General features: G+C 42.0%; 1 protein-coding gene across 1 annotated transcript; it reads right to left on the bottom strand.

Annotated features, from left to right (window-relative positions):
* Window positions 1-9,049: 9,049 nt before the first annotated feature.
* LOC112464326 lies at window positions 9,050-11,100 on the bottom strand. Its single transcript, XM_025031270.1, has 3 exons — window positions 10,906-11,100; window positions 9,520-9,623; window positions 9,050-9,165 (listed from the first exon to the last, which is right to left on the bottom strand). Exons 1-3 carry the CDS (start codon window positions 11,019-11,021, stop codon window positions 9,050-9,052), a joined length of 336 nt encoding a protein of 111 aa, XP_024887038.1. The 5' UTR covers window positions 11,022-11,100.
* Window positions 11,101-11,799: the final 699 nt, after the last annotated feature.

The following is an 11,799-nucleotide window of genomic DNA, read 5'->3' as shown; positions in this document are numbered from 1 at the left end:
CGTTTTTCCAAGTATAGACGTACAGAGCGAAGTTTGAATCTGCGAAGAATGTAAATGGAATGAATAAGCGAAACCGGGATTTCATTAATGAATTAATTATGAGTTCTTTCTACACGGCATGTATTGTGTTATTATATTTGTTTTATAATTTACACATTTGTTTTATTATTGTTATATCCGTGACTAAGATAATCGGCAAATTGAAGGCGAAAATGAAACGATTATCGAGGTGTGTAACGCGGCGGCGGCGGCAACGGCCGCTATCGCGCGCTAAATTGTAAAATAGTAAATCATCAATTGCATTTCCGTGACTGCGATGCATTAACACGCGTTCGCCTGCGATTTCGACTATCGTGCACTTTCTCGCCTCTGCGCGGTAATGAATTATTACGCTTCGATATTCATCGTACGAGCATTTCGGGTTGAACAGATATAGCGCGGGCTTTTCCGTGTCCAGCGCGTTTATTTTTTATTACGAGGAAACTCGCTCGGACGCATCGTTGCAGCTGTTAAGTTCAGGTACAGTTGGGATCCCTCGCGTATTGCCGAAACTGTCAAAACGGAAACTGTTTTAGGCACATTAATCAAAATGCCTTGTAAGAATCTGGCTCTTTCCACGAAAATGAATTTTGCATACTTTTCCAGCGATTTCCAAAGCGACCAGCCATAAACATCTTACGTGACTTATGGCCACCCCGTTGACACGCGGTCTGACTTATGTGCGGCTCGTTTCTCATTTTTAGTGGACCCACATCTGCTCCATTACGCGGTTAAAATGGTTAGGCACACCCACGCGATTCTCTCGCCGATCCAGCTTTACTCATTTCCCGAGAAGCACTGGAATATAAAATTATTGTCATATATTTATTGGTTTATTAATCTTTTGCCAAGCGAAATCTTGAATCTTTCATGAAGTCTTTTACGAATTTTGAGTGAGCCTGTTTCTCTGTCTTCGATAACGCTAACGATTAATGACTTACTTTCCTAAAATCGATTTATCGGCAGGATATATAAATCTTGGAGCAAAACGGAACTCCTTTACTTCAAAACACATAGGTAGATTCTTTATAGAATTTTTCAAGGCATGCTATAATCTATTTATCAACATTTTAATGCACTCCCCCGATATAATGGACTCGGAGTATAATGTGTCGCGCCAAACCTTTTTCCCATGGTTCTCTATAGACCCCCTTAAGAATAAGAATAAGACGTTGACACATGGAGGGGTTCTCGTACACACGCTACGATCGTGATATAATATACGACGATGCGCGCGCGCGCGCGTGTGTGTTTGTAACTATACTTTTGTATAAAGAATCTGTTACGGATTATGGCGTTTAGAGACGAATCTATACGGGATCGCTTACGCTTCTGTCGAACCTTTATGAAAGTATCCATTTATCACGTACATTTTCCGAGCTGGATAAATTTCTTTAAAAGGTAATAAGAAACTCTTGAATGGTGGAATATATTATATTTTCTATATATATGATTTTTTATATACAGTGCTGTAAAAATGACGGCGCTTTCTAAGTGACATTTGTGAGATTTCCATCAATCCTTCTTCAATTTTTTCAACTTTTACTTCCATCGAAATAAATTTAATATTTGGATAAAATTTCTCAGGTTTTAGCTATTATTAGCCGGTTTTGTTACGTCAAATTTTCACAAAAAAGCTCATATAACGTAACGTCCTTGAAACTGAGAACGCGTCGTAAGCCGGGTAATTCATATTTTTTTCTTCCTTTTACAACGCGCACGGGGCCCGTTCACTTTCCATCGTTCTGGCAGTCATCGCGAGGGGCGAGAGAGATCGTAGTGAAAGTAGTGCAGCGTTGCGATAAGGAACGCAATCCGATGCGCGTGTCAGATAAGTGGCTGATGCCTTTAGTATGGGGAACGGCGATGTTTCAGCCGTGGGTTAAAACGCTCTCTCTCGAGGGGTCGCAGTAACACCCTCACTTAGGCCGTTCGACCGAGTAAAACCCCCGGGGTCGACAACGCAGATCGAATTATGCCAAGGGGGATGAAAAGTCGTTCGCGAACTAAATAGCCGGATTAAGGGACTCCGTCATTAATTGGTCAGTTTGGCTTCTGGCACGTTGATCATCTCTCGTGTGAAAAATCTTATCGAGCCAATTTTATTCACTCATTTCACGAAAACGAATCTCATTCGCCAGATTGTGAAACGCAACTGTAATTCAGCTAATTGATTGATGTAAATTGAATCCATTTTATTCAATGAGATCGTTACGCATCGTTGCTAACTAAAAGCAGTTAAAAGTTATTTTTTTACGAATAAATTAATTCAAACTCATAATAGCAAATTAAATTTACATATTTTAATTGAGACACTTAATTAAAGATTTTATTCTGTAGAATTGTTATCGCAAGATTTACAATTTTATAATGAATATCAAAAAGTATCCTTGTTGTTAGACATCGTCGTAACGATTTTCCTTCAAGCCGTCCAACTCGAGAGATTTCCACAGAGCCATGAAATCAATCAAAACGCCCGTGAGGGCTTTCCGTTGCGAAAGATGAGAAAAACGCCGAGTAAGAATATGAGAAAAAAGTGGAAACGACGAAAGAAGAGAAAAGAGTGAATGATGAAGAAGAAGAAGGAGGAAGATTCGTAAGACGCGCGTAGCCACGGGGGTGTTTGATGAGGACTTCTCCACGGGTTCCCATGGGCAGGTTGGCCCACCCATGGCTTTTTCACGATGCACCAGGACGACGCATTCAGGAGGGACGCGCCGATCCCTCCGATGCCCAACGCGTTACTTCGTAGGGAAGAAACAGATAGAGTCCTTCGTTCCTCCTGACAGCGGGGGCCCCACGGACAATCTGGCAGATATAAACGTGTAATTCTTTCGCGCTTCGCACTCATTGTTCCCCTAAACTATGGATTGCGCTATTGTCGCGCATTGTGTATCCCCCGCGCCGCCACTGCCGCCGCCCCGCTCTATAGGGTTGGAAGGGACATTATTTCTGAGGCGACACCGTGAATGCGTCCGTACATCGCGCGCGGGCTTTACTCCGTTACCTATCGCGCTTTTGTGAAAACGCTGCACTTGACTTTCTGATCAGCACAATGCGACCACGCGGCGATATTAAGAACTCGTCACGAGGCTTAGATATGAGAGTGTCGAAATGAGCGTTTCGAACGGGAGAATGAGAGAATGCATCATCTTTTGCGACGTAGGTATAAAAAATACAATATATGCCAAAAAATATATATATAAAAAGGAATTTTGTGGAAATCCTTTACTATGTTGCATCGCTGATTTTGTGCCGGTGATATGAATTAATTATGAATCATTAAATCGAGCTCTTCATTGTGATAAAAAGCCAGGTCATCGTTCAATTATTACGAAATTCTTAATCCAGAGACAACATCTTGTAATCTCTGAAATTTCTTGATGAGTGCGCGAGCATCATTAGATATCAAGCGCAATGTCAGAGTATAAAATCCCATCTGCTCTGCTTCCAAGTAAGCAGATTGGCAGATTGCAGCGGTGCCGTCGATAGGTCATACTCCCTAAGCGGTGAGAAGCCATTATGCGACAGACATGTGATAATCAACGAATTAATTAAGGTTAATTATTTTCGCGAGATGTTAATCACCTCGTTGCCTCGGTCGACTTCCTCGATTCTCATCGCAATTAATTTGAAATTGCGCAGATGCGCGATAAGTTTTTTGCACAGAAATACTCGCGGCGGCGTTTATATTTAATTATTCGCGAAGCGGTAATTATCCTCACGAAATCGCACCTTGATTGAACCGTCGGAAAAACAACGCGATATTGCGCAATATTCCTCGTATTTATTGCGCCGATTTTTTTTATCGACGACTTATTTCCCGTGTGTTATCGGCGATTCTCGCGCGTGGAAGCATGCGAAATGTTCTAGCAAAGGCCACCTGCTCGCGCAGATGATCTAGATCGCCAGTAGCCGCCGCGTCATAAAGTCACGTTTTTATGGTGAGAAGATACGAGGCGATTGATACGAGGCGACGTTTACGCGCCGGTTCACACGCCTCCTCGATTCAGAGAGAGAGAGAGAGGCTCCATCCCCTTATACATTATATTACGCGCCGTCGTCGTCATCGTTGTCGCGGTCGCCGTCGATGGTGCGTCTCGAACTACAGCCGATACTAACAGATAATTGAAATAATCCGTGATATGCCTACCGTCACGACAATCAAAAGGACGCATGTCTAAACCAATGCGACACTCGCCAACTCCCTTCTGCGTGTCCGAGTTCGAGCGCCGCGCAGATATCGGACGCCGAAATCGGATGCGACCGCGTCACATAATGTCGTACCTTGAATAATTTTATTGGCGGCATGCAATAGGATGGCGAGCTCGAACGCGTCGTCAAATAGCCATTATATTGGTCGTGACGAATCCGTGTACAAAACAAGCGTGACCCGAATGCTGTCACGCTGACTCCGTACTCCGCCCCATTCGTTTGAACTTTTCATCCCCTGGTTTGCTTGCACCGTCGTCGACTCTCATTTCGGACCCTTGGGACACGCGTTATTACGACCCGAGGTTCAGCGAGATCCTCCTCCGGAGGTCCTGCACTGAGAAAAAAATGTCGTTAATTTGACTAAACTCGTTTAGTTGTAGTGATTTGTTTAATGCAAATATTAATATATTTAAATCAAATATACGTGAGTAATATTAAGAAATTCTGAAATTATTTCAATATAATATTTTTTGAATTAACAAATGTTAGCTTGACAGCCCGTGACCGCTGCATTTAGTTAAATCAAATAATATTTCTTTGAATCAACGATTTTTTTTTCTCAGTGTGCGAACCTGCGAAGGGTACATAGATGTTTTGACTGTCGAGTATAATTTCTGTGTGAGTAGGCAATGGGGAAAATCGCGGTTTTATACGTTATACGTTAATACAAAAATGATAGCAGCAGTTATTTGGACCATTCAATATATATTTCCTCTAATTGTTTTAGAACAATTTTACAAAAATTGTTGATTAATATAATCGATAAAAATTTATAGTGAGAACAATTAACCGGGAATTAATTGTTTGGTTAAGATGACATATTATTTCTCCATAAACTTCACCTCGTTCATATAGATATTAATGCATTAATCATACATAACTTGATTTCGTGTAGGTTTATTATGTTTCTCCTCTCTGCTTGGTTTCTGTCTATAATTTTTATCAGAAACATATTCGATTATGATACTGAAAGCCATTTTGTTTCTGTCAGCAAAACTAATATGATTAACTAAGAATTGATCGCCAGCTCTAATCGAGAATTCGGACCGCAGCGAACGGGAGGAATGGAATAATTCTCATCATACGACCAAATAATACAACTTGCCAAATCATATCGATCGCGTAACGAGTGAAACTCGAAGCAGCCACTTAGTCACGAGATTAGCTAGCCCCGAAATTCCCCGTGTCACCGTTCCCCCTCTCCTCGCGTTCTCCTCGGACCGGTCGAGCGACGTTCAAAAAGAGAAAATGACAGAAACACAAGCGAATAAGTAAAACGAGAGAGAGAGAGAGAGAGAGAGAGAGAGAGAGAGAGAGAGAGAGGTGAGCGAGCGAGAGAGGAGAAGATGCCGGTCGTTCGAAGGCAGGCCGCAGGAGCACAATGTTCGTCAAGCAGACAATGGGGTCGGTCCCTTCTTGGCTGGTGGACCGGAGACCCCGGGCCGGGTATATATCGATACTAATCGATATGCGTGCACACCGGATCGCTCGCTCGCGTATACGTATATTCGACGCGGGACTCGATTAGTCTCCGCATTGTGGCCCGCCATTCGCCGTCAATGTCTATAGGCGAATGGTGGGTTTGAATGCGCGTAAGCCCGAGCATCTCGTGTATATGTAAAACAGACACACACACACACGTGGACGTACTCACGCATACACCTGCGCGCGAGAGAGATCCCGAGGAAACTTGCGGAGGAACGAGGAACGTGTGTCATTGTTAACCACCTGAGGCTCTAAGTGATTCCTGACACGTTGTCCGTGAAAATGCCTCCAGATGAGAGAATGGGGAAGAGGTGGAACGGCGGACATCAGATTCCTCTTGCGTCCATTCGAGCCGCGCGCGCGATCGATCGCTATTAACGGCCCGGCTCCGCTTTTTGTTTCGAGTTTCAAGCTACGAGAGAGCGAGGGGAATCCTTGTCAAGGCAATAAGCGAGATCGCGGTGGTCCTCTCACTGTGACTTCTCTCCTCGTCGCTGATCCACATCTCCTTTCCGAGGCGGCGCGTCACGTATTCATTCAAGTTGCTCACTCTTTTGATAGCCATCGATGCGAGCACGGCTATGTTCAACAAATAGACGCCAATTAAAGCGGCGGACGGCAGATTGCTTAATCATAAGTACCTGTAGATGCGTGATTTTTTTTACCGCAAATAGATCAATCTTAAAAAAAATTTTTTTGTAACCTCGTAATGTGAAAAACAAACATGATTTTTTTAGAATATTTGATTCATAAGCAATTACATTATTCACGCTCGATTTAATCCATCGAAATAGCTAGAGTATCCTGTTTCAAAGAATCATCACGCGTCGGTATATTTACTACGATTCTAGTGGTTGACGTTGGTCCATACCTGTCATCTTTAGTAAACGCGGTGCAAAGCAAAGGGAGAGCAGGAAAAAAGAGGCCCCACACGGGCGCCCGTCGAGAATTCGAAATCCGCCAAGAAGAATGATGCATCAAAATATGTCGAAAAAATGTCAAAACGCTCGTCGAGATGGAGGAAGGTGGGCGCGCGGATCGAATCTCGGGATGATCCCTCAAATATATCGGTTAGCGTTTTTGTTGAGGACTAAGATCTCTCGGAAAATAGCGTAAATACGTCCGCTGACAAAGCTTTTTATTCTCCCATTTGCTCGCGCTCCTCAAACACGAAAAAAAATCATATTTCCATATATTTGGATCGACACATTGAACCGATAAAAAATATTATTTGTGATTTCTATCCGTAAATACTAAATACCAAGCATGGGATTTTTTTGAGGAGGAAGACAACTTGTACAATTTTGCACCATTATATAATCTTTGCTCCGTCATTGTATATTTTGACGATAACTTTCCTGCGAAACAATATATTTTTGCTAAGCACACAGTTTAAATCGCGATGTCATTGTTAGTCAAGGACGCGCGATTTGTGAGCTGCTAGTAATGGAATTCTGTGACTTACAGCGCGACTTACAACATGATCGCTATAGCGCCGTGTATACATCAGATATTAAATCCGCAGATTTGCTCGACGGCATCAATTTCTTCTCTGACACGTATTTCGGGATATTGGAAAATGTGTCTTCTCTCCGCGTGATCGAAGGGATCTATGGATCGAGGAGAGCTGGGTCGATTGTCGCGCGAGGCGCGATGATCCGAGGCGTTCTTACGACTGCGAAAATTCCATTCGGAGGCAATCGAAAACGTCTGCGGGAACGAAAATAAAAGTCGGTTCAATCGACACTGCGCCGCACCGCGTCTCGCGACGACGACGACGACGACGACGTCCGCTCTCGTCCTTTTCGGTACGCTTTTTATCCCAAGGCGACGGCGAGATCCTTTCGCCAACGTAGACGAAGTTGTAGACGAGGAGAACCCGAAAATGAAACTGTCACTCCGCTCTCGCGGCTATCTTCTTCCTGACTTCAACCTTCCAAACCACGAGAGAAAGCTTCGCTGATCTCTCCTTTCGCCGGGCTTCTCGCTCGGATTTACTTTCCTATTTTCGCGAGCCAAGACTTTGATATAACGCATTATACGATAAATCTCCGACAGATAAGTTGTCAGATTATTTCGTTAATAGCAAAATAATTTTATCCAAGCAGCAAAAATTATTTTTATTTAGTAATCTGCCCGTTTTACCAATATAATTTTAACCGCATATCATGACTAAACACTTGCGATTGATAAAATGAAGATTACTATTATACTTCCGAACGTTAGGGCAGAACTAGTTGGGCGAGCGTTTCGTTCTTTTCCGACAATCCATTTAACTGTATCGCAGCCATTGTACAACGACGCAATAGATGCTTATTGTTGGAAAAATTTCTGATACGAACACCCTATGGATAGCGAAATAACCGTTCCACATTATATAGGGTGGTTCCGTATGCAAATAAGGCTTCTCTTTCTGTCCGTTCCTCGAGCTCCACCCCCGTCCTCGGGCGTCCATTGTCCGTTGTTGCATACATGCGCGTGCACACAAACGCACGAAACACTGCGCTCGAGTACTGTAGCGTACACGTAACGCGCACACGTGAAACACATATAGCGTTCGCTACAAGTATATTAATAATAATATATGCGGTGGCTCGAGGATCCGATATAATTATAGTCCGGACGCGGGTAGATAGCATCGACAAAGATTACGCCGGCTACTCTCCGTACAGGACAAATCGTTGTAGAGCATCTTTATACTTATCGAGCCGTGAGCATTAGAGTGTATTCACTTTACGGTCCAAGAAAACGGGAATATGCGAGTACACGAGAATAGACCGTATCAAGAAACGTGTTACATTCCTAAAGAGAAACTGTCGCGCGATAAATACATATATGATTATGAGAGGCTCATTAACGAACGATTAGATTAGCATATTAATATTTTTTCTGCTAATTATATGATTAGATTAAATTATGATAAATTATTAGATTAATGTGCCAATAATTGTCGTTTAATTTTTTCTAAAATGAAATAAAATTGTAACACATTAATCTCTCGCAATTGTCAATAAATATTACATATCTAAAGTTTTAATCGGGCTTACAGTCGACAGTTTAGTTTTAAAGAAAAAAACAATTGTTCTTTGTAACCGTTTATTAAGTTCTAGCTATTTCGAGATTACAGATCATACAACATAGCATTTCATTACAATATAATATAGTAATGCGCAAGTTAGTTTTTATATATAATACAATAAACTAAAAACCGAGATTGTCATATTTCTAGATTTCGTATACCTATCTACTAAATTTCCTTAATGATTCCACTGAAATATCAGCGCGAAAATCGCGTATCTTATAGACCGCCTCAAGTCGCAGATCGCAGATTAATGCTCGCATTAAGATCATTTCGCGTAGATGATGCCATCCTTCTTCGTATTCGTTGCCGGCTTCCTCCGGGAGGGCGCGGAATCTCGGTAAGATCTGCAACGAAAACGGAAGAAAGTTTATCGTCTAACCGCCGAGCTACTTTCCGTCCCGATACAATATTTACGAGGCGATGCATCATGACCAACAATGGCTCATAACACCCTCGTCGAAGAAAAACCACCCCGATGACCTCCAACGAGATGTGCATATGTGTGTATGTGTGTTTGTGTGTATGTGTGCACGTCCGCGCGCCGTTCCTGAAAAGAGGGTAAAAGTGTCCCTCCACAGTCGCGCGCAGTGTGTACACATGTGCACGCGTGTGGGTACGTACGTGCGCGTACTACCCGAGGGCTATATCGTATCGGACGCCAACAGATAACTCTTATCTCGACGAAGCAGTATTCTTACCGATTTTCGGCGGGGGAAGAACGTCGAGTTCAGGGCTGTGCTTATGCGCGACTGGAAGTCGTGAAGGATCGACTGCTGAGGGTATCTTCTGAGAATTTCTGAAACTATAAAGCTTGTTTTTCACGTTGGAATAAAATCTATGAAAGTTTTAGTACATGAAATCAAATTCGTCCACGAAACTGGACAAATTCCCTTGCGCTACACTCGAAATCATTTTCATCATATTATCGAAATTGCGAGTATGTAAACTTTTATTTTATTTTATTATTTTATAGGATGATATATAGCTACATCTAACATATTTGAAAGAAGAGAAAATTAAAAAAGGAAAAAGAAATTGTAAAGGAAGGAAGATTGTATTATTGAATAATAGATGAAAATTTCAAGAAAAGACTGCGTTAAATAGGAATTTTAATGTTCACTTATTTCACTTTGAGAATAATTCTGATAAGATTCCACGATACGGTACTGAGTATCGACGACCAGGCAGTCCTAGAGAGAGTTCAGAGTTGAACGACGTGCGTATAAATAACTGGTAGCGTTTGGTGTGACTAAAAGTAGGGGGTTGCGCTCGATGCAGACGACCGGAAGGGATGATATTCGCGCGCGACGAACTGCGAGGGGTTGTACGCGTGCCTCTCCACAACCCCTCCCGGGGATGAGACTAAATCGACTAAACATATACCTTCCGCTTCGTTTAACCGCCGAATATGTTTTAGATTTACTTCGACCTTAGGTACACCGCTATTCGATAAGTCCGCCAATTAGGTACGCCGTTCTAACTTGGATTACCAGGCAATTTTCTCGCGCAGCACACGTTTCAATTAAAAATTATTTTATTTTATAATTGATTTGAATGAACAAAAAATTTGAAAACGATAAAAGGCGTTAGCTATGACGGAATAGCCTTATTATTATTAATTGTTGCGTAAAATAATGTGAACAATGTAATTAAATTTACGATCTGCGAAAATGAGTTACGTTGCCAGTATAACGTAGATATACGCGGAGAGAGAAAAAGAAAGAGATAGAGAGAGAGAGAGAGAGAGAGAGAGAGAGAGAGAGAGAGAGAAACAGCAGATATTTATTTTATATAAAATCTTCATAAAATGTTAAGGATATCAATTCTCTCTCTCTCTCTCTCTCTCTCTCTCTCTCTCTCTCTCTCTCTCTCTCTCTCAAGTCGTAGAATATCCATTAATTTTGTGATTTAATTACTACTGGCGAATTGCGTCTTTTAAATTAAGTAAATGAAGAGTCGAAAGAGGATGCGAATGCTGCGCCAAGAATTTCGAGGGACCGCCAAAGGTGGACGCCCAGCACTTTATTCGATAAACGCCCATTCACAGAATCTGAATGCATTAACGCGCGACCTTCTTGCCTCACCTTTGTAACCACGATAGCCACAGAGGAAGATGAAGATGATGACGCGGCATAGTTATCCGATCGTCCCCTATTATTAGCATTGTTTCAACGGCACTCCATGATCGACCAATTACCATTACATCATGTTAGTTCATTCTCGAAGACTCCCGGATTTATATAAGGCTACTGGAAATTGCTTCCATAAAGACTCGATGGAGGCAATTAATCGTCGGCGTTGAAGAGCTGCAAAAGAATAGAGAGATGAAATGTTAAGCAGAATTTCTTTTGTACGAAATAAATTTAATTTTCGGCTGTGTATTATCGATAGCCCCCTTAATTCTGATAAGATGTAAAGAAATTCAAAAAAGTATTCAGATTTATGCAAGGAGAAATTTAAAAAAGTCAAAGATGCGAGACAAAGTCGTTAAGAAATTTATACAGATTTAGATAAAAAAATAGTTACTTTTTTTGCAAAACTTAGAGATAATATTACACATTTACATAAATTTGTTAATGTGCTATATGAAAACACGCAATGATTTTTATCTATAATTTAATCTCGTAAGTCATCAATAACGCAGTTACCGTGAACTGCTTGCAATCAAGCGTCATAAAAAGCACATCGATAGTGTTCGGTAACCCCTTTTTTAGTCGACGATCTTGCGGCGTAATCGCAGTGTACGTTCTCGCTATCGAGATTATACTACCCGGATTAGTTTGCGGTAGCAGGTTGTCGTGCTTGGTTAGTTAATAGTCTCCGTTAAACTATCGACGAGCAATACGGGGGTGGCCGTTCCGTCCCCCATTAAGAAGCCCCTTAACGAGGGTTACGTGGCCAGAACGTAATGCGGATATCCCGCGGCGATCCTGTCGTTACAATCCACCGTGTAATTCGCGCTGCGCATCTGCCAGTCT

Source organism: Temnothorax curvispinosus, unplaced genomic scaffold, assembly GCF_003070985.1.
Source record: "Temnothorax curvispinosus isolate PA1 unplaced genomic scaffold, ASM307098v1 QBEX01014088.1, whole genome shotgun sequence".
In the NCBI taxonomy this organism is placed as follows: domain Eukaryota; kingdom Metazoa; phylum Arthropoda; class Insecta; order Hymenoptera; family Formicidae; genus Temnothorax; species Temnothorax curvispinosus.
Note: the sequence above shows the minus strand (reverse complement) of the source record. Positions and strands in the feature narration are given on the sequence as shown.